Source organism: Chiroxiphia lanceolata, chromosome 17, assembly GCF_009829145.1.
Source record: "Chiroxiphia lanceolata isolate bChiLan1 chromosome 17, bChiLan1.pri, whole genome shotgun sequence".
In the NCBI taxonomy this organism is placed as follows: domain Eukaryota; kingdom Metazoa; phylum Chordata; class Aves; order Passeriformes; family Pipridae; genus Chiroxiphia; species Chiroxiphia lanceolata.
In genome coordinates this window covers 13720170-13742846 of record NC_045653.1, presented here as the reverse complement: position 1 = coordinate 13742846, position 22677 = coordinate 13720170, and the positions used below count along the sequence as shown (strand labels likewise).

The 22677-nt window shown below is 53.1% G+C and overlaps 1 protein-coding gene across 1 annotated transcript; it reads right to left on the bottom strand.

Moving 5' to 3' along the window:
- Window positions 1-1454: 1454 nt before the first annotated feature.
- Window positions 1455-20333, bottom strand: RBPJL (recombination signal binding protein for immunoglobulin kappa J region like). The gene is made up of 11 exons (XM_032705316.1): window positions 20306-20333; window positions 13558-13633; window positions 7340-7465; window positions 5632-5702; window positions 5266-5381; window positions 4224-4305; window positions 3766-3875; window positions 2954-3252; window positions 2472-2652; window positions 2145-2245; window positions 1455-1677 (listed from the first exon to the last, which is right to left on the bottom strand). The coding sequence occupies exons 1-11, from the start codon at window positions 20331-20333 to the stop codon at window positions 1455-1457; spliced, it is 1413 nt and encodes a 470-aa protein (XP_032561207.1).
- Between the last annotated feature and the right edge of the window lie 2344 nt (window positions 20334-22677).

Sequence of the window (22677 nt, the reverse complement as noted above, 5' to 3'; positions counted from 1 at the left end):
GACTTGCTTCCTTTTAAACCCCTGAGGATCTTCACGTGGTTGCCCTTCCTCTGTCCTCCAGCCCTCTCCTCCACCAGCCCTTGGCTGTTGGCATGTGCTGTAATATTGTCCCAGAGTTTTTTCACAGCAGCTCCAGATGCACAGAGATCTGTCTGCCAACAGCTTTTCCGCCCTTTGTGAGGTTCCTATTTTGGGGAAGAAGAAACCCTGTGTCCTGGCAGAGTTTAGGGAGGTGCTGTCCCTTGGGAAGCCCTGGAGACCAAGCTCTTGTATTCCCATGGGAGCCAGGACCACGCACAAGCAGCAGAGGGAGGAGGCCAAGACTCCAGGCATCACTGGACACCTCCCTGCTGGGTGGTGTGAGGCCATCCATCCCCTGCAGTCCCAAATTCAGCATCTGGAGACACAGCGTGGCAGGGGGTGCACACAGGGAGCCTGAGGATGGACTGCATTTGTGGCACTGCTGCATCTGAAACCTGCTGGATCGCACAAAACACGCAGGTGAGCCGGGTGATCATCCAGGGATGCCCATGTGAGCCTCCTGGGGTGCTGTGGGTCATGGGGTGCTGTGCTTCCCTCACTCCCCTGCCCTGAGGTCAGTGGGTTGAGCACCACGTGGGTCTAGCAGTTGGGCTGTTTCAAGCCCCAGCTCAGGACTGCCAGACGATGGTTTCCAGGTACACATGGCCTCTGGATGCCACAGAGATCCAAAGGCTAAATAAAGCTGTAAGACCCACTCTGCATAACATTTGGGTCTGGCTCCAAGAAATCTGGCTGCTTTTTATGGCATCTAGATCAGCAGTTTCCTGCTGATGCCAGCACTGCATTTCTGTGTCTAACTGTGTAAAACAACAGAGCTCAGTAGAGCCACGCCAGCTAGGGAGGAGCTGGGTTTCACAGGTTTTTTTTCTCTTTTTCCCTTTTCCTTCTTAAATAACCCCATTTGGGCCTCCAATAAAAAACCAAAACATCTGGTACTGGGTATTTGGCTGCTGGGAAGCAGCTCCTCATTATGAGAAGCACAGCAGCGATGCAGGGATTCCTGGTATGGATCAGTAACACTTAAGGTTGTGTTCATGAGGTATCCCTGTCCCTCTTGGCCTTTGAATATACGGACTGAGGACACTGAGGGAGCTGTGGTGCTCTGTGCCAGCGTGGAGGTAAATCATGCAGGTTAGTAAAGAAGTAATTGCATCAGTAAAGAGTCCTTCAAGCCTGATTTATTGATGCTCTCATGTGAGATCTCAGCAGGGCGAGACGCTGCCGTGGCAAAGAGACAAGTCAGTAAATCACAGGAACATGGTGGATGTTTGATGAGTGGGGAGGACCCTTTGGCAGGGCCACCCCAAGCCCATGGGACACCCTGGCAGGGCTCAGGGCCTCTCCCAACCCCCTGGATGGAGTGCCCCAAGAGGGCTCAGGGCTGTTCCCCAAGCCTCTGCCCACCCAGCTTGCTAGCTCTGCATGAAGAGGTGGAAGTTAGTCCTGGTGAACTCCTGGTGGATGCTGTCAAGTAATTTGTCTGAGTCCTGGGGGACATCTGAGAGGACCTGCTGCCCTGGGATGCAGCTCTGCTCAGGGGTGTAGGTGAATGTGAAGGAGCTGGAATAGATGAGGCCATCATCCCTGATCAGCAGGAGTGGGACAGTGAGGGGATATCGCAGCCACCTCCAGTCACTGCCAAAGGCAGAGACGTCAGGGACAACACACACAAGGGACTTGGGGCTCCTGGAACAGTGCAGGAGAGGAAAATATGCATTAATCAAGGAGGGTCCCATGCAGGAGCAGCAGGCAGCAAGCAGCACTTCTGCTCCAGCCTGGAGCTCAGTGTGAAGCCTCCAGCCAGTTTCCTCTCTCCTCCCCAGGCTTTCCTTCCCTCTATCCGAGTTGCTTGGTTGTTTGCAGCTCTCCAAGGTCCCTGTCATCCCCACCCACTGCTGTCCCCAGATTGCAGCCAGGGCAGAGAACAGGCACCAGACTTGTCCCCTCCTTTCCTTGCAATGTTCGTGCTTGATCCCGCAGGATGGGCAGTGCAAGTGCCCCGTAGCCAAGGTCTGCAGACATGTCCCTCCCAGAGCTGCCCAGTGCAGCCCAAACCCAGCTGCTGTTCCCTGCCTGCTCCCTGGCCCCCTCAGCCGTGTTACCTGTACATCGTCTCTGCTTCCACATCTCCGAACCAGACCTTGAGGTGTGTGGAAATACTCCCCCTGCACCTCCAGCATGGCCACGTCCCCACCGCCGTGAGCTGTGGTGGGCAGAGCGTGTGTCAGTGTGTATGTGGTGGAACGAGCCAGACTCCTTCTTCCACAGGATGCTCTGCCTGCATATCCCACCCCCACTGCGGCATTCCCGGGTAGTCCTACAGCATCCCAAAACCGGGAGATGCCGAGCACGGGTGCAAGGGCTCAGGAGCAGGAGCCACTACACAGGCAGGTGACAGAGAGGAGAGGGCAGTGCGAGGCTGTGCTCACCTGCAGGGCAGCGATGAGGGGCACGGGGCTGACGGGCTCACGGACACAGGCCAGGCTCTCGCTGAAGGTGTATTCCACCGTCTCCGTGCTGATGATGGTCCAGCACGAGCCGTCGTTCAGCAGCCCGGTTGGATTCCTTCGGGCAGGGAGATGCCTGCGGAGAGTCACAGCTCCAAAGACACTGCAATGTGGACAGCAGGGGACTGGGAGGCCTGGTTTCTGCCCCCGGTGTCTTGGTTCCAGCAAGCGACTGCTTCGCTCACTGGGAAATGGGGATGTGATGCCTCAGTGATGATGTCCCCACCAAAGCAGGCAGATGACTTTGCAGTAATTCTGACCCTAATTTGGATGCAAGACCTCCCAGTGACAAGTTCCCCAGCCAGAAGGAACACAGAGAAGCTTGGAAAGCACCCGGGGGTCTCACCCCTCTGCAGTGCCATACCTGGAACTGGATAACTTTCTCTGTGGAGAGACACAGGTACATGCGGTCGCTGCCTTGGAACTGGAAGGCACACTTGTGGAGCTGGGAGATGGGCTCGTCCACGTCCAGCATGGCATACTGCTTCATCACCTTCCGGATGATCGGGCGGCGCATCCCAGCGGTGGCACCGTCCCTCGGAGCCACGGAGCGGCCAGGTCCGTGTGCCCGGCAGCCGCAGGGATGGAGGCTTACCAGGGGTGGCAGTGTGACGCCGGTGGCCGTGCAGACCAGCTGGACCACGGAGCCGTAGCGGATATACCCTTCCCGCAGGGGGAACTCGCTCCGGGGGCAGCACTCAGGCTGGCCGGGAAAGAGGCAGAGTCAGTGCCCCGGTCAGCCGGGGAGCAGGTTAACCCGGGCTGCCGTGCTGTGCACAGGCCTGGCGGTGCTCCCAGTGCTTTCTTACTGCTTTCTCTGCTCTGCAGGTGCTCACTGCTTGGAGAGACCAGTGCTCCCCGGGAGAGCGGCACTGGGATGCGGTACCACGCAGGGACACCTGGAGGCAGTGCGGGCAGGGATGCTGGGCTCTGGCCTCTTCCAGGCAAGTTACTGGCTTGGAGTTTATGAAGACCAGTACAGCTCTTGCTGCCCTCAGTGCCAGCGGGAAATAGAATCGGTTCCAGAGACACACCAGGAGCATGGGCAGAGGTGAGACTGAGCCAGGTTCCACATCCCCAAGCTAATTCCCACCCTTTTGCCCCCAGGAACTGGCTTTGCAGGAGGGGAGAGTCAGAGCTGGAGACAGGCCCTGGGCATGGTTGGCATCAGTGGCCCCCGGAGTCCTCACCCAGGTGGAGGGTGAAGGCTGCCCACTGCCTGGCGCTGGCGATGAAGGCTCCCCCTCCACAGACGGTACCGGGTGCTGACGGTCTGGGAGCGCAGGCGGTTGAAGAGAGAGACTTTGGAGCCCGAGGAGATGCAGACTGTGGGGAGAAGTGGCTGAGTGAGTACTTGCCAGGTCTGATGTCTTTGCCAAGCCAAGGGAGGACAAGCCTTGGCTCCTGGGGTACCCAGCACCCTCCCCATGCCCTTTCTCTGTGCATGAAGGGGTGAGGCCACAATGTGGGGAGCATTGGCATCAGGGCATTACACATTGTGGTGGCTGAACTGTTTGGAAAGGAGACATTAGTGTGTCCAGATACATCCTCTACTGGGGTTCCCATGGCTTTGGGTTCAGCCTGGAGCACTCCAGAGCCAAGCTGTGAGCACTCAGAGAGCATCACCCTGGGATGGCCCCACTTTCCTCCCCACAGAGCCAGCCCTGTACGCACGGTCCGTGTTCTTCAGTGACTGCTTCTTCTGCGAGGGTTTGGAGATGACCTTGATGAGTTTGCTGTGGAAGGTGCCAATCTCCTGCCCGTTGCTGAAGAAGAGCCTCAGGACCAGCGGAAGTGCTTGCGCTTGTCCGTGTCCGAGATGTACAGTGCCTTGGCACAGCTGAACCCCTGCCAGGGGCAGAGAGGGGCTGCCAGCAGCTCCAGCCCAGCCCCGCCCCACCAGCCCTCCTCACCCTCCTCACCGCCCCACAAGGACATAATAGTGCCCTTTCAACGAGCCCCGGGTTCATTCAAAGGGAGAAACAACCAGAGATTTATTACAGGTGGAATGAAGAGCCGGGGATCGGCGGAGGCTTTATTTACACTGGGGTCAGAGAATTCCTTATGGAAATGAATTCACGTGTGATTTATCCCACATAACATGAGAAATTGCCTGGGTTTATGGTTTCTCCCACCCTGGCAGATATGCTGTGCCTTAGCAGCAAGGCAAGCACTGTGGACAAAGGCTCTTTCTGTGAGGTTCCTGGCCTAGCTCAGACCCTGTGCTCTTCAGGGATCCCAAATAATGCTTTTTTTCCTTTTTTCCCCCTACAGTCAAAAGATGCCAGAGCTCTGCTGAAGCTTTTGAACTTTGGAATCGACTGGGTTTTTTTAGCTGTTTATCCACAAATGAAGGACCAGCCTTTCATTTTGTAACAAGCAGCAGTGCTGCTCATCAGGAGGGGAGCAGGGCAGAGGGAGCTGTGCAGATTTTGGCAGCTCAGCTGCCACAGGACTGTCAGCTGAAAGATGGGAGGGTGGTTGGGGGGGGCAGAGAAAGATGGGGATATTTGGAGGTGGGGAGCCTGCCCAGCTGCTGGACTGCTGCACGTGTCATAACAGAGTGGCAGAGTAGGGGGTTGCTGTGGTTGGAAGGAAGGACTGCAACACCCTGAGGATGAGGAGTGTGACATCCCAAGGCATGGGGTGATGATGGTGACAGCCCAGCCCCTGCATGAACAGGGTCCCCCCATCCCCAGAGAGCCACAGGCTTTACCTTTGCATCTGGCTGCTCCTCAAAGCTGAGCTTCTGGGTCTCCATCAGGCTGCTGCCCATGCTGTCCAGCCCCATGTACCCACACACCCGAAATCCAGCCTCTCCCAGGTCCCTGGCTGGAAGAGACAAGGAGAAGGACTCTCCAGACCCCACACGGCTCAGCCCTTCCTGGCATGGAAGATGGCCCAGGCTCAGCCCTCCCTGGGTCTGGATTGCAGGAGGCTCAGCCTTGAGGGGGAACAGGGAGTTTGGGGGGGGGGCAAAGATAACAAAGTGGGTCACTATTCCCTTTGCAGAGGCAGAGGGCAGCTCTCCATGGCATGGGAAGGGTGAGAGGAGAGTCCAGGACTCCTGCCTGGCACTTACCTTTTATCTGCTCCTGTTTTAACTTCCATCCTGGCCCGCTCAGGTAAACACAAGGTGGGGGGCAGAAAAACCTGCAGAGACAAGAGGGTGTTTTCTCACTGCCCTTCAGCCCCCAGAAAAGGTGCTCAGGGGTGTTGGGATGGCTGTGCTGAGAGTGGAGACCTTCACCAGGGCCCACTGGCACTGGGAGCAACCCTCTGCCCCCAGAGGTACGTGGTGCTCAGCGAGGGGCTGGGGACCCCCAGCTGGGGGTGTGGGCAGGGCTGGTTGGAGGCTTCAGGCTCTGCTGCGGCAGCTGGCACAGCCTCTGCCCTGCACCCACTGCCTCCAGTGCCTGGCTCCAGCCCGGGGCAGCTGCCACATCTGGTGGTGCCACTGGTGGCCATGAACCCACCAGCCACAGGATGGCCCCAGGACAGGAGGACAGGGACCCCTGCACCCCCCAGAGTCAAGGAGGGATCAGATCCCTGCCTCTGCCCGACTGCCACGTGGGAGTTTTGGCAGGTCGGGAACACAGTTTGTATTCACAACCAGTTTTGGAGCCCAGTGCAAATAAATCTATAGCCAGGGGTTTGGAAACCTATTTTCCTGTGTTTTATTTGGGTTTCCACTGTCTTTGCGCTTGGGTGAATGGTGCAAATTCATCCTCTATTGATGCTGGATAAAGCACTAACCGAGAGAACCCTGGTGCAGGGGGCTGGATATTTTGGAGCCCTAAAGTCCTGGGTATGGGTTTGTTAAAACAAATCATCCACAGCACAGGCCCCTGACTCTCACTGTGAAGGAAAACAGCACCAGCACCTCTCAACTTTAACCTGGGAGCTCTATGCAGGTTTTCTCTCCCTTTCCAGACCTGGCATCTGATTGTCACGCTCACCCCTTGCACAGGATCTGGAGTAGAGGAAAGAGGCTGTCCCAAAGGCTCAGTGATGAGAGGGCTCCCTCCTGGCTGGAAGACTCAGTCCTGAAATAACATCTTTACCTGTGGAGCAGCAGCCCCTGGCAGGACACTGGATGTGGTGAGGACTTTGTAGGCACAGCCAGCCCATCCTAGAGCTGTCTCCTGGGGTGGCGGGGGTCTGGGTGGTTATGCCTTAGAGGCTGAGCTTGTCACCTCATAGCTATTCCACACTCGATAATAACAGAGGAGTATTTATATCACAAGGATTAATGGAGGATTAATTATATTGCAGTGCTGCAGTCTGATGTCACTGCCCAGGAGTAGCAATTTTGGAGATTCAAGCCAGAACCTCAAGGTGTTTTTGCAGTGTGGGAAGGATTTTCAAAAATAGCAGTGTTTTCGGAGACCATGGGCATTGATGGAAATGCCCCAGTCCCTGCTGATTTTAAGATGAGAGTTAACAGGGCACTTGAAACATTAACTTCTCATTCTTGGGGGCTTAAGACTTGAATAGTATCTTTGCTTAGTTTACTTTGTCTTTCCTTACCACTTCATGGAAGGAACCTAACCACTGGGAATGTCTAAGTGGGATGGATGCAGGTGGGATGCAAGGATCTCCCTTGTGTTATTCAGTTCATGAAGGCTAAATGATGGCTTTGGGTTGTGAGGCTGTGAGTGAATGGAGAGGGGATATGTCCAATCATTTGCTTCACCAGCTTGGACCAGGGAAATCCAGCAAGGCTGGGGCTGAGCTTTAGGCAGCTGGGTTTGGAAGTGGTTGTTAGAGAAGCTGGAACAATCTCCCACCTTTTTTCGTTGCCGTACGATTTCTGTGCGACTTTGGCGTGCAGGATGAGCACGGTCTGGTCTGCTGGCAGCTGCAGGTACCTCCGCACGCCGTCCCGGAGCAGGTTGGCTTGGTAAGGGTTGGACCTACAAGACAGCAGTGCCCCAGCACTGTGACACCAGGGCTGGCCCCTCATCCAGCCCTGTGCCGAGCAGGGAGCCCGGAGATCCCTCCATGTCCAGCCTGATGAGGGAAAGGCTTTCCCATCGGAAAGCTTTGGAGTTCAGCTGCTCTAAGACTGGGGCTGGCATTGAAAAATATAAAGTCTGGATGATGGAATAACTGCTTCACCTGCCATCGAACACACACAGGGCATGTGTGTTGTGTTGTGTTAACAGCTCTGAAACACGCATCTCTAAGGCTTCCAGTCCTGTGCAATGGTGGCAGTGCTCTAATCAAGAATTAATTTGTTTTCCCACCTGAAGTGCTTGTTGTTGTATGGCTGTTTGGTGAGTTGGGAAGTGATGCTGCTGAGCTGTGAGTGCAGCCCGGGAGCTGCCACGTGAGCTGCTCGTTGCCTTCTGCAAGGGCTGTTGGGTGAAAACAGCTGCATTTTTCTCTGGTACCTAAGAAGTCGGTGGTTTTGCTGATTGTTTCTGCTCTATTAACCAGAAGGCGTTCCCATGCTCCCAGCATTTAACTCTGCTATCTTAGTAGGCTGGGTGTTGACCGGCTGGAGAGAGATGAGGTGAGGCCAAGCACAAGGTGCCCTGCTCTGACAGCTGGGACACGTGTGCAAGGACTGGGTGGTGCAAGGAGGGGGGGAGAGCTCTGGGGTGTCAGCTGGGGAGACTTTTTGTGGTGCCAACTTGCCTTCAGAGAGGTGAGACCGCTCATCTGAATAACACCAGCTCCTGCCCTACTGAAAGCCCCTAAACCCCCTCAGTTTGGGATAAGAGCAATCCCTGAATCTGGGATAAAATATTTGGCTGGATAAGAGGAAATCAGAGGAGAGGGAAGGGGAGCTGCCTGGGTAGGAGCCTCTCCTTGGCACATTTGCCAATGTTTGGGATGTAGCCACTGGGCACACTGCTCCAACCAAGGGGACCCAGCCTGGCTGGTTATGAGAAGTTCTTGAACCTTATATCAGAGACAGAGATAAAACAGTGGCCAGAGAAGGCTGTGAAGCCCCAGGCACAGCAGAAAATACATCCTGGAGTCACTGGGAGAGAGCGTCTGGGGACCATGGGCAGTGCTGGGGGATGCCTTGGAGGAGAAGTGGTGAGGATGGGGGCATCAGCCACAGCCACCCAGGGAAAACCTTGCAAGAGGTTTGCAGTGGAGCAATCCCATTAAACACAGTCTCTCTTCCTCTTAAATGGGCTAGAAATGGAGAACAGTTGAGGACATAAACGATAGATGTGTGAAGACGGGTAAGTCTGGTCCTGCCATCACTCCAAGGCAGGCTGTGGTGAGCTCTCCTGGGCTCAGAGGTCAGAGCAAGCTTCCAGGGAGAAAAGCAGCAAGCAGTCAACCCAAGCAGCCTTTTAGAAGAGTTCACCTGCCAGCTCTGTCCTTCCCAGTGCAACATATGTATTTTAAAAAGGCTGTGCCCCTTACAGCTTTTAGCACCCATGGTACAACTCACTTTAAACACATATCACTTCAGCTCTAGCTTTCCCACCTTCGGATGGAGCTGATAGCTACTGTTGTATGTGGCAGACAAACACATCTCCCATACAAGCAAATATTTACCCAGTGTCTTCTCTGGATAGTCCCATGGGGACCTGATGCTTTGCACTCCACAGATGTGCTCTGTTCGGTGACTAGACGGGCAAGATAATCTCCTGCCCTCCTTGTTCTCAGTTCTTTATCCCAGACGTGTGAGCTGGATCACCAGCAAACATAAATCAGCAGAGCTCTGCCAAAATCAGATTTACAGCCACTGCCAGTGTCACTCACAGCATTAGCTGCTGCTCTGTGCCTGGAAAATGAATGTTTTATGGCCATTCCTGACTGCAGAACAGACTCCACACACAGCTCTGCTCGTGTGGCAGCCCCGGAGCTGCTGCCAGCACAGGGCTCTGAGCTCAGCCCCAGCTCACCCCACAGCACTCGTGGAAGGGCAGGAGGGGCTCCTTTCCCAAGGCTCCAACCCTCCATTCTGGTAGACTCCTGCTCCAGCACACTGAAGCTCAGCTCTGTCAACCAGTATCCCCTCAGTGCCTGCTCCAGGGTGGATTACTTAGTCTTGCTGAAGAGCTTCACTCCAGCTTTTCCATCCAATGAACAGTTTATATCTTTGCACAGCCAAAGAGATCCTGTAAGAAAGTTATTCCATCTTTTTCCATAATGGCAATCTCCAGCTGTCTCACTCCTCTGCTGCCAAGCAATGGTGTGATTTCAGCTTTGATCTGCCTTTGCTATTTTTCCCTTCACATAAAAGCAGCCTTTGGGAATCTCTCTGCAAAAGTTTTGATTTGTTTTGGATTTGTTTGCTTGTTTGTTTGTTTACAGAAGTACTGATTCTGATTGGGATAAATGTAGAAATGGATCAAGGAAATTGGCCTGACCCTGGATACTCTTTTACACTGATGCAACACAGTGTTAAATGAGTACTGAACCTTGCTGGCTTCATGCAGTAGCATTTCACCCTCAGTTTGTCAGAGACAACAGGCACAGAGCAGGGAAGAACCAGGCTGGGTGTGTGAATTTTTTCCTGGTGAGTCTCATCAACCATTCTGTGTAAAATTGGTATAGCTTTGGATCCTTGTGTATCAGCTGCAGAGACACGTGCTTCATCCCTGTTAGTGTTACCCACCAGCACCAAAACGCTCACCAGTGCCCATCCATATAGCTTGGGGTCTCCCTGTGGGGGTCCTGGAGGGAGCTTCTGCCTATAACACATCCACAGAGCACGGAACAGCCTGGTACCAAGGCCAGGCTGCAGCAGGGAGTGTTCAGGAGCAAATTGCCAAACCCTGTGGATTAAGACATGTGCTGACAGAGTGGCCAGCAGCAATGCCTGCTCTGCAGAGCCTCCCACAGCACTGGCTTAGGGCAGGGCCAGGCTTGTGCAGGTATCACTGCTCCCTGCCATCCGTACGTAATTCCAGAGGCACGTGGGTTACTGCCCCCAGCCTACCAAAGAGCCTTCTGGAACAATTACCCACATGCTGAAGTGGGAAAGTGCATGCCAACGGCAGGTAAACAGATTGTAGTTCTTCAGACTTGTTGTCTAGCTGCAGGAACAGCTTCCTGGAAACTTGGTTTTCTTTTCTTTGTCCGTTCTCTGCAGCCATTGCCTTTCAAATTTGGGGGCTAAATTGTTTCAGTGATGCACTTCTGAACAGTGCTCACCATTCTGCCCACAGAGGCGACCACCCAGCATCCATCATCTGGTTTAAATTTACCTTTGGAGAGTAAAAGGGCTATTGCTAAAGCAGCTCAATATACCCACTTGGCTCCCCCTGGCACCTACAGCCTCCTCAGGGTTACAGGGAATTATTCACTCCTTCTGACATTTATTATATTAAATTATTAAAATGCTTTGGTTGTAGTGCAGTGTTAGTTCAGTGTCATGTTTGCAGCTCTGCACGGGCCGGGCTCTTACAGCTCGGGCTAAAAGCTGCCTTTTCAGAGCCTGAGGTCTTGGCTGGGGCTCAGCTGCTCTCCACACAGTTGGGCATTATGTGGAAGGAAGGGGGGGAGAAAGAGGGGAGCCACCACCTTTCTGCTACACCGATTTTTGTAAGCCTTTCCCCCTCCCTGCTCAGCCTGGCATCGCTTACCAAGGCTTTTCCTTTGCTTTAGGTCAGGATGTGCCCCAGGAGAGGGTGTGAGCGTGTTTGCGGTGCATCTCTAGGGTGGCTCTGCCCTGGTGCTTGAGGTGGGAAAGACCCAGGGCACCTGGGGGGATTTGCAAGCCCTGGCCGTGTTGTTGTGCCCTCTCTCATGGGAAACACAGCAGAAAAGCAGGAGTGCCCTGTGTGCTTTTTATGGGAGACACACAGCTGGACCACCTTTCAAAGGGCTGTTTCATGTGGGCGCGCGGGGAGCCCAGGCAGGCGCCGAGGGCTGGAGCCTGCAGTCACATCACTGATTTTAGGAGAGCTGATGTTTAACACCACAGCTAAAAATTAGCCCTCGCCTTCCCAGCAGCAAGTGTGGAGACATCACTCAGGGCTTTGTCCTCCCTCCAGCTGGGAAACGCAGCTCCCTGTGTGGGACATATCCCGGTCCTCACATCACCTCCTCTGTGTGCAGCCCTGGGCAACCACAGGGGCAGAAAAAGCAGTTTAGGAGCACTGGGAGAAGCAAACTGCCCTCTGCCCTGCTGCTTTCCAGTTCACTGAGCTTCACCAGCTCAGTGTGCAGAGGAAGGGATCCGATATTTTTGGTCCGCTGGGAATAAAAGTACCCGACTCAGGAGACCAAAATACAATCCCGGCAGCTATTGTTTAGAAACTGGGTCTTCAAATCAACTCTTTATACAAGAACTGTAACTTGCAGTAGCAGTGTCCTCAAGTGCAGGTAGCACTGAATTGAAGTGCAGAGATTTAATTTGCTGCTTTTCCTCCCAGAAAAGGAGCTGCCATTTGCCTCGCTCAGGACACAGCTGCCCTGCAGCTTGCTGGGGACTTGCTGCCACAGAGGGCAATTGTTCTTCCCTGAGCTTGGGGAAACCAAATGTCCTAATAAAAAATATCCATTTTAGAGGTCCGGGTTATATTTTGTACAGAGCAGGGGAGAAAATGCCTGCAGTGCTCTCGGGTATGGAGTCAATGCAGTGTTTATGCAAAAGGAAAAGCCATTAGAAATCACAGAAATGAGAAGCCTGCAGTTTCTGGCTTCCCTCATTTTTCAATACCTCCTTTAATCCAGACCAACCCAACCCACAGCCCCTGTATATGCATGGGTATTTATAAATCCTGTATTTTCCTCACTACACACACAAGTGAAATTCAGCCTTTTCTGGGCCTGGGGGATTTGTCGACCACACCAAGGGCAAACAGCAGCCAGAACAGGAAGCACAGAAATCCTGTGGCAGTGAACTCTGCGGGGAGCGGGGGCCAGTCGGGGTGGTCACCCCAGCAGCACCAACACCCCCAAAATGCCCAAGTTTGGCAATGCTGTATTGGCTCGTCTGCTAGAAAATTCAGATAGCAGGGGTGATCTACTGTAGTCTCCTTTCTCTGTTCCTCCTGTTAAAGCACTGAAAGAGTCCCATAAAGCACTAAAGGTGGTTCCTGCCACCACTAGACTGATCTGAGTGCTGGGAAGAGGTGGAGGGCTGGGCAGGGCTAATCCAGGGTTTCTAAGAAGTCTCTGATGATGATCTCCATTGCACATTGACCTTCTTGATGAAAGCTCAGCCTGAGGGTCTACAGCCCTTCAACACCTGGTCTGCAGCTCCCTGGTTCAAACCCCCCTCCCCACACTGCAGCCACTGCCTGCAGAGGTTCCTAAACTTCCAGGACACTGTAGGTCAAATGGATATAAGGCTTGGACTCTCCTGTTTCCAGAAGCTTTTGAGTTTAGGGGGCTCCCAGGCGTACTCCCACAGTAGGGGAAGAGGAAATTAAAAAAAAAAAAAACAAAACAAAACAAAAAGAACAAGAATAAAAAAGAAACAATGAAATTAAGAAAAAGAAAGGAAAAAAAGAGGAAAATATAAAACAAAGGAAAAAGGAAAGAATAAAATAAAGAGAAAAAGAAAATATAAAATAAAGGGAAAAGGAAAAAATATAAAGAAAAAGGCAAAAGGAAGAAGAGGAAAATAGAATAAATAGAGAGGGGAAAAAGCAAAAGACAAAGAAAACAATAATAAAATAAAGGAAAAAAAGCCGGAAAAAAAAAGAAAAATAAAGGGAGAAAAAGGAAAAAAAAAAAAAAAAAGAAAAAAGAAAAAAAGACTAAGAGCGGCAGGCCCCTCCCCGCCGGTGAGCTCCGGGCCGTCCCGGGCCGCGCACCCCGCGGTGCCGGTTCCACCTGCGCGCAGCTCCCGCGGGACCCGCACGGGCACAACGCGCTGGGCGGGGGCAGGTGGGACCCCCCGGGCCCCCCCAAACCGGGGCAGGCGGATGGAACCCACAACCCCCCCCGCTCCCGGCGCTGCCCCGGGGCCGGGCCGTGCCCGCCCCATCGCCCCCCCCGCTCCCCCGCCCCGTTAAATGCCCGGCGCCGCCGCGCCCCGCACCGCGCAGCTCCGCGCCCCGCACCGCCCGCACCGCCCTACCTGAGCCAGCAGCGCGGCGGGGAGCGGCTCCGCGGCCGGCACGGGTGAGTCGGGGGCTCCGCGGGCACCGCCGCCCCTGCGGGAGGGAGAGGAGAGGAGGAGGGTGAGGAGGGTGCGGGTGAGCCCGATCCCGGTCCAGGTCCCGATCCCGGTCCCGATCCCCGGCCCGGCCCGGTGGGGCTGTGAGTGGCGCCGAGCGCTGCCGCGAAGGTTGGCAGCCTCCGGGGAGCTTTTCCTTGGAGTGGGGCTTTTCCCTTGGACAGGAAGGGGGGCGGAGATCCTGGGCGTCAGGAGCAGAAAGCAAAGCCGGGAGGAGGGGAAGAGCAGAGCTTTTACCCCAGAGGGTTTTCCCCCACATTCTGTGGATTGGAGCCCTCCCGACACTCGACTGTGCGGGCTTGGCCCCCGCAGCGGTGCCCTGGGCTGGGGTATGTCCGTGGGGCAGTCAGGGCATGGTACCCGCTCGGTCCGTCGGTGCTGTGCTGGGATGTGAACTCTTCCCTGCCGCCGGGATGGCTCAGCCTGCCTGCCCTGCTCACCTTTTGCCTGGCTGTCGGGCAGGTTCCTGCTTACACAACCGAGGATCTCTTTTGGCAGAGAATAATAAGGTCAGGTACACCTGGGCAAGGCGTACTGAGCAATAGGAGATAGAGATCCTGCAGAAAGATAAGCTCAGAAGTGTGCCCTAAGTTTGTTAAGCACAGTTTCTGCACGACTGGAAAATTGGGTCTGTGCATACTCGGAAATGTGTTTGCACAAGCAATCACCCACCTTCGGCTTATCATTCCAACAGTTTCACAGGATAAAATTAGCTTTGGGCACTCTTATTCCAAGCAATTACATGGGAAAACTTGTTTGGAAAATCAGATTAATCCGCACTCATCGTGTTTGTGCGAACACGCAGCCGTCTGAGATAAGCGGAGCTGAGCAGACACCCGAGGTGGTGGTATTTGCTCTGCTGGGGTTTTGCCCCTCATTCTGCAGGAACAACCTTTGCTGTGGTGTTCAAAGCTGCTGAATCCATCCAGGAGTCAGGCTGAAAAGTGGGAACCTGTGTGGTCGAGGAGGCTGGCAGGGAAATGGGACTGTCCCCCATCAATGGAAGCCACCTCATGTGTGCGATGGGACTGGGGAGAAGAGAGGTCCAAGAGAGGGGCCAAGCCCCAACTCTGAGAGGACTTCACCTCTTCTGCTTGAACCCACAGGATTTTTGCTCCACTTAAACTCATATTATTAATAAACTTACTGTGAAGCTCTCCCTGTGGGACCCCTCACTCTGGGTCCCTCCCTGAAGGACCCTCCCTGTGGGACCCTCTAGCATTTCTTGATAGTTGTTTTTTTTTTCTTTTCCAAGAACAGGAGCAATTAATCCCAGGAAGTGAGCGTGCAGGTTTTCAGTGACAAGTAGAAACTGCCTTTAACAAGCAGATTCTTGTGAATTCTGCAGGAATTCATTAGATTGGCATTTGATATCAGCAAAAAAGGTGTGTGTGTGGGAAAGCTACTCTGAGATCTCAGCCCTGATATTTGCCACCAGGATATAGATAAATTCGGCCTCATCCAAAATGCAAATTGCCGTCTGGAAAGCTTGCGAGAGATCTTGGTGTTTGCAGTAAAACAACACTTTCCATCAAAGCAGGGAGGGTACTGCTGCATCCAACTGGAAAAAGCTGTTGTTGATTTCTGTGGAAGTTGTAACTTTCATTTGTTGCTGAAGAATTAAAGAAGCTGTATGTGCTCAGCACAAGATGGGCTCGGGCGCTGCTCTGGTTGGCGATGGTAGAAAAATGAGAAGCTGTGGCCAACAAGGCAGCCTGTTGTAAGCAATCTGTGGTCACAGAAGATGTTTGTGCTCCGATTGCTCATAACATAGCATTTCCCTTGAGGTTGGCATTAGGGGTTAAAGGTTTTCAAGAGAACTCTTTGTTTAAACATCTTTAAAGTTTCCAATAGGGGCCCCTTTGTTCGCTCTGGAGCAGCGTGCCTGCCTTGTTAAAAACTCAGCACTCATAAAATGCCATTTACAAATGCCTGATGAATAGGGCTGAAACACGGAGGGCAGATAAGTAGAGTTTGTATCTACACACACATGGGAATTACAGAGTAGCCCCTACCGTGAGCGAATGAATGGAACCTAGGAAAAATATGTCAAAAAAATAAGATGGAGTGGTGCTCATAAAGGAACTTATAAAAGTCAGCTGCTCCTCCAGCATCAGTCGGTCCCTCTCGTGCCAGATGTCACACGTGTCTCCTCCAGCCGTGCCAGGAGGCCGAGGGGCTCCTGCCACTTGTCAGTAATCGTGTTTTCTCCACTTTGGGCCCAGACAGTAGCAAATTGAGCACTCAGGCTCCGCTGGGAGCTCGCACAGCTGCCATAGGGGCTCCATTGATCAGCCGGGCACAGGGACCCCAACTCGGTGCTCTCTGTTACCTGCTGTGCCAGACGTCGCCCACCTGGGGGTACTCGGGCACAGATGTACCTTTAGGTGTCAAGTAACAGTTCTAGCTCTTAGAAGGCTTTAGTCCCCTTCCATCTTGAATAAAAATAAGGGTTTTCAAACCAACTCTGTTAAAGGAGAGGGTATAGGTGTGTGCTTGGGAGACTCCAGAGGCTGGTGCACAGCGATGACAGTGTTTCCATACGGGATGTTCCGGACTCCCTTGCCTGATCCTGTGCCTGAAACTTTTCTGGTTCTCACACAGCATGTCCTTCCTGGTGGTTTTTACTGGAGGCTGGATCCATCTTCCCCAGCCACTTTCTGCCATTGCCTCTGCCTCTTTATCTGCAAGCTTCTGATCCTCTCGCCTTGCAAGCACTTGGTTGTGCACATGAATCCACCCCTATCCTGGTCCTTCTGGTGGCCATCAGGGAAATGCATAGGGCTCAGCTGTTGTCCCTTGCAGAGAGGAGGCAGTAACTTGTCTTCTCTCCAGATTTCAGCTTTCCTTTTTCTGGGCTGTGTTGTGCTCCTTGACTGCCAATTCAGGAGTCTTTGACTGTAGTCTGTGGGCCCATAGGAGTCCATGGTCTATATCAGGAACCAGTGGGAGCAGATCTGTTGACAGCAGAGGTAACCCACTGTACAAGAGTCTGTGTCTGGGCTGGAAAATTAGGCAGGGTCCAGAAACTGAGAAATGGAGAAATGCTGCCTGTGGGTATTCACAGCTCCTACACTTGCAGCTGGACTCGGATGGCTTCCCCAAAGTGTTACCTGCTCTTCAGCATGGGCAGAAGTGAGGACACAGCCCACTGTGACGCTGGTGGGAGCTGTTCTCTGGTCACACCTGTGGGGTGAGGGCATCCCAGTCCTGGGACAGCAGTCCTCCTGCTGTCAGAGGAACGTGGAAGCCGTGAGGTTAGGTGGGAGACATTTCCTATGCTACCTTTGAGGTCTCCCTGTGAAGAGTATCTACTCAAAAAATTCAGCCAGGGACAAAAAGTCTCCGCGTGCCTTTCCACAGCCTCCAAATGCTCCTTGCTTTCTGCTGTTTCAATTAAACACATAGCAGGATGGGTAGGATAAAGGGGAGAGGCACAAGAATATTCTCCTGGCAGGTTTTCTTATGCCAACACATTGAGTCACCTCTCCAGAGTGAGAAATATGATATAAAGATTTAGAGAAGGAGGTCAGGCAATGACTCTATGATTGTGGGGCTGCAGTAGCAGGCAGTGTCTGTGGTTGTCTGTGCCATGTAAACTTGCTGGAGGTCAGCTGGGGATAGTGGTCGCAGCAGATTCGGGAGACAGATGTCCTGCTAGTAACAATCAATCTCCTTGCTTAGAGATACCAGCTCTGCTGCATCAGGAGCTCAGCTGACAAACTGCACCAGCCCAGGAGCTGGTTTGGGCCATTTCTCTTTCCTTTGCGGTTGAACATGCATATTTCTGGGGAAAAAAAATGCTTTCTAACACCTTCCTCACAGAACAAGAACTTGGGCAGTGGATTGCTGCCTCAGCTTCTGGATGGCCCAGACATCCTTCCCTCCAAAGTTTGAAGTCTCTTGGCCCAGCACAACTGTCCTCCAAGGGCCTGTTTGCAGAAGAGCATTTTCTTTGTAAAGAGAGTCAGTGAGGTGTGTATGTCCCCTGTTGATCACTCTTCATCAAAATCAAAGTATTCCAAGATCTCTTCAGTCTTGCATAAAATACCAGTTGGAGCAGGGCTGTGTTTGCCTGTTGTGCAGCTCAGGGGTCAAGTGCAGCCTAAAGGTCTCGAGTGGGACAGGAAGGAGCAGAGAAACATCACCAGCAGTCCCAAAACAGAAGCCATCTTTGACATGATTAGTTGAACAAGGGGATTTGGCTAACCATGTTTTCCTCTTGGCTAGATCTTTAACATTTTAATTTGCAAGTGAATGTGGTGTTTTTTCATGGCAGCTGTTGCTGAAGGTACAGGTACAGCCTGTCTCAGTGCAGAGCTGTCTGGGCAAGAGGCTTTCCTGCCAGCTGAGTTGCAGAGCACTGGGAGGTCTTTTAGCAACAGATTGATGGCAGAGGAAGACCCTATGTGCTCTTGTGGAGAACATCTACAAGAGAAGGGGATGCTCTGTCCATGCTACACCCAGCACTTCCCTCCCAAGGGGACTTCAAATGTCATCTCACAGTATAAACTTGTCAGGACCTGTGTGAGTCTGTGAGCTGTGAGTCAAAGATGTCTGTTACTCAGCCAGCAAATGGATCTGGACAAGAAACTCGTCTTCCTCCTGCCCTCTCTGTGAATATTCCGGAGTGGGCCCCATAAAATGGGGAGTGGCTTTTGTGGGGAGCAAGGGGAGTTAAAGAGAATTCCCTTCTGCATCCAGCAAGGTTTTCCTGTTACAGCACTCCTGCTGATTGCTCCTGTTGGGTTTGGAGCCTTGATGTGCTGTTCAAGAAATACAGCCTTGTTTTTCAAACAACATGTCCTTCCAGGTGGCACTTGGCCCAGTAAAGCTGCCATAGTGTTGTAACTGGAGAATACTGCGATGTCCTGGAAAGAGTCTGCTCTGGTTCTCCCACATGTGTGTTTGGGAGGAACCAAGGACACATCAGTCCTCAAAAAGGGGGAAAAAAAACCCCTTTTGGGCTGGAAATTCATGCTATTTTCTGATCTCAACTACTTGTGCTCTCTGAATCTTCCTTGCTCTGAAAACTGCACTTCTGTCCTTCCTGGTGGGATTTGCCACTCATCACCCAGCTGCTGTGGGGGATGAGCACTGAAATTCTGGAGCTCTGATGAAGTGTAAGGCTGATGCTGCCTGTAAAATGGTCCTGAGGGTGGATTCAATGCTCATGGGCAGCAGAGCCACCACTGAGAGCTGGGCATCTGCAGACTGGGAGAAACCAACCTTTGGGCAACCTTCCAGCAAAGGGTGGATCCAGTTCCTGGGCTGTCTCAGGCCTCATCCTGTCACACTGCTTGAAGGTCTTGCAAATACATGGACTATGTGCCAGCAGTCCATCAAGGTTTAAACAGCAGGTGCCTCCAGGCCAATGTAAGTTGTCTACACCTCTCCAAGTAGCTGTTTGCTTCATTATCCCCTGTGCCTGGGGCAAGACATGCTTCAGTCTTCCTCTTTTGGTCCCATGTGTACTTTGGGGGCAGCCTTTCTCTCAGGAGTGGACCTGAAGGATGATGACTTGCTGTCCTGCTGAGGATGTGACAATTTGTTTCCCCATCCTCCAGACTGAGGATGCTCTCTCTGTCTTTCTGCAGTTGTCCTGGCAGGACTGGTGTCCTAAGCACAAGGACTCAGGTGTAGGGATCCTGAGCATTTTTGGTTTTGGTTTTTGGGTTTTTTTAATACTTTCATCAAACAACACTGATGTGGGAGTTGAATTACAATTTCCCAAAACTGCCTGGTTGGATCTTTGCAAAGAAAAGCCCTGCAGAACTAAGCAGGGTGTGTGAAGAGGCAGGTAAGAAGGGTGAGTCTTGGCAACATCATGTCTAGGGCTGCTCTACCACTGGCCAAGGCTTCCAGCACAGAAATATGTGCTATCAAACAGCCCTCCAGCCTGGCTCGTGCTGGGTAAAGCGTGCTGGATGGGAGCCTCCACGCTGTTCCCCACTTCTTGCAACACATGGGGATCCCTTGTCCTGGCTTCTTGCAGGGTCTGGAGCCAGGGCAGAGATGCTGCTCCCACAATGTGCCAAAGGACTGCCAAGCCCAGGCAGGTGTCTGGAGTCCTGTGTTTTTTGCCATAAACATAAATCTCAGCAGGAGGTTGATGTGCCCAGATGTCAGATGTTTGAAACCTTGAACGTGGTTGTACCTGAGAGCTGGCTCATGACTCCATAGCCATGCTCCACAACCTGCTTTCCTCCTCGTGACAGTATGGTCAGGGCTTTCCTGTGAGAGCACTGCCACTTCCTGAGCCTTTCACCCCTCCTTTCTCCATCTGCGCCATCCCCTCCCCTAGAGCAGGAAGCAGGGTAGGGAGGCAGCAGCATTCCTCACCCTGCTCCCTGCTGTGCCCTGTCCTTTGGGCTTGCCCAAAGGGAGGGTGTGCCCAGGTCCAACCTGTGACCATCTGGATGAACCAGAAGGGGAATATTCAGAGCATTTCTCTTAACCTGTAGCCAGGAGAGAGCTGCCAAGGAGGCCACGCTGAAACCCGAAGCGGCTGTTTTTCCTGAGATTCAGCACTTGGCAGGGAGAGCAGACGGACAAGTGGTGGAGCAGGGAGGGATGCAAGTGCCCTGGGGAGCAGCACTGCCAGTGGAGGTGCCCAGGGGAGGTGCCCAGGGAAGGCGTGCTGGCTTACCTGTTTGTCTCTGGGGATCCATCTCCATGTCCTCCTTGGCCGAGATCGTGAGGAGGGTCAAGAGGAGACCGGGGTCATTGTTAACCTTCTCTCCTTACATGTGGCTCTTCCCTTGGTCACTCTCTTCACACCATGTCCTGAGCATCTCCTTCAGCAGTGAAAAGCAATGACTGGCTTTCCCCATGCGTCAGAAAGGTCAGGAGATGGTCCAGGTGTCCCTCTCGGCTCAGCTGCTACGGAGTTTGGCTGAGCCAGCCCAGCCAGCAGCACTGTCCCTGCCTGGACGTTTTTTCCTTTATAGCTCAGCGTTATCTCAAGGTCTCTGCTGTTGCAGCCAGCCCCGTGTTTGCCTTCCCTCACAGCACCTGCCTGCCAGCCGGTCGCTTCCCACCCATCTCCCTCCCACTCCTGCATGGTAGCAGGGGGCTTGGAGGGGGTGATGTGGGCGCCCTCAGGTGTGGGGAGCCCCTCTAGGGGGATGTAAGTCAGCCTAAGTGCTGCCAGCCCCAGGGGAGAGAGCAGGGATGTTGCCTGGTGTGGGATGGTGGGAAAGATACTGGGGGACATCTATCCCATCACCTTTGCTTCCTGGTCCTCATCATCCTTACTGCTGCCGAGACAGGGCTGGGTGTTGTATTGAATCAACCCAGGACACTGTCCCAGCCTGGTCTCTGCTGCCAGGACGGCGCTGGATGTGTGGCTGAGCTGCCATGCCCTGCCCTGTCCAGGCAGCATCAGCCCTTCCACTCGTGGGGAGCGCCAAGACTTCATCCAAAGCTGAGATGTTGTTAAAAATAGATCAGTCCTGAACTGGTTTTCTCCTTCTTGGTTCCTGGCCCAACAGCTCATTCCTCTCTCTGTGCTGGCTCTGCAGCTGTGTGGGTGCTGTGAGACACAGGCTCCACAGCAGCCTGCCACTGCAGGGAGGTGTGGACAGCAGAGAGCTGAAAAATGTTAGAGGTGGCGTAGCTGTCCCAAATATATTTTGTGGTTAGTGAGTGCTTTCTCCCGGGAAAGAAGACTTGGAAAAAGAATCTGCTAAATAAATAGGGAAATGAAGCTGGGATAGCAGGGACTGTTTGCCTCTCTGCTTGCTCGTGGTGCTCTCGTGAGGGGACAAAGGCACCTGAGCACTGCAGGCCACCAAGCAATGCTCACCTTGGCCCCATGGCTTCCTAGAAAACACCTGCCAGGCTGCCACCCCCACTCATCCCCTCATCCCAGAGCGGTCCCACTGGCCCTTCCTGCATGGTTCTGCAGGAGCTCCTGATACCACTGCAGAGTCACTGGATCCTGGGCTGGTGGTCTGCTCACCTCCAGGAAAAGGCCCTTTGAGACTGATATTCTGGATCCAGTCTCTTCTTGTGGCCCTTTTCTGTCCTTCTCATTCTTCAATACAGTTTTCCAGGTGTGAACACTGAGTCTGGAGACAGTTTTAAGATGCAGCTGTGAAACCTATTATCAGTGTCCCTGCTGTCAAAGACATGCTGTTCAGGGCTGCACGTAACCACTGAGCAATTAAACAGCAGCCCTGGTGATGAATTACAACTGAGACCTCCTGGGGCTAAATAAATATCGGCTGATAACTACCGATAAAATGAATTTCTGTGTGCTTTTTTTTTTTTTTTTTTAAAAGCAGCCTTCCAGTATCTGTGCCCAGTCCTGGCACTGCATGTCTCCTGGGGAAAGTTGCATTATCTGTGGCATTTCCATCCTCAGCACCTTGGGTTTCCAACCGGAGCTGGAATAAAAATAAACAAAATAAATACATGTCCCTGCAGGTGCCAGGTGAGGGAGGGAAAGGCAAGGCAAGGCAACACAGAGGTGGGGCAGGGAGGGAGAGAAGTGACAAGCTGAGGTTTCGGGTAACCAGTTTAAATATCTTTTCCTCCCATGATCCCACTTTAAAGGCATGAAAAAAACTGTCACGATGCAGAGCATCCCTTGAAAAGCCAGCGGGACAGGAAGAGCTGCAGAGCACTGGTGACAGAGCGGTGGGCACCCTGAGGTGATGTGAGGGAGAGCAGCAGTGCTTCACTCAGCACCTTCCCTCAGGAACGGGTGGGTGCCAGCCCACCTGTGCAGGCACCCTTACACCCTCTGCCTGAGGAGGCTTCTGCTCTCCAAAGGGAGTTTGGAAACAGGCAGAGAATAAATTTATGGAACTTGGTGGAAAAATGATGTTTGCCAGTGACTTTGAGAGACTTCTGAGCAGGTTTTATCTGTGCTGGTGTTTCATCTGGGGGCTTCTCTTCCTGTGTGGGAGTGTCAGGAGGGTTGGTGCTCTGCATCCCTGGGTGCAGCTTTCCCACTCTCCAATGGCTGTGGAGAGCAGCCACACAGTCGGGGAAAAAGCATTTGGATGAACATTC

Bases quoted from the DNA above. Each gene is read 5' to 3' on its own strand.
- RBPJL (XM_032705316.1), bottom strand. From the start codon at position 20,333: ATGGAGATGGATCCCCAGAGACAAACAG. The intron at 5,703-7,339 runs GTGGGAGATTGT...TTGTCTCTGCAG, and splicing joins TCGTACGGCAACGAAAAAAG to GTTTTTCTGCCCCCCACCTT. The intron at 1,678-2,144 runs GTAACACGGCTG...TGCCTTTGGCAG, and splicing joins GAAGCAGAGACGATGTACAG to TGACTGGAGGTGGCTGCGAT.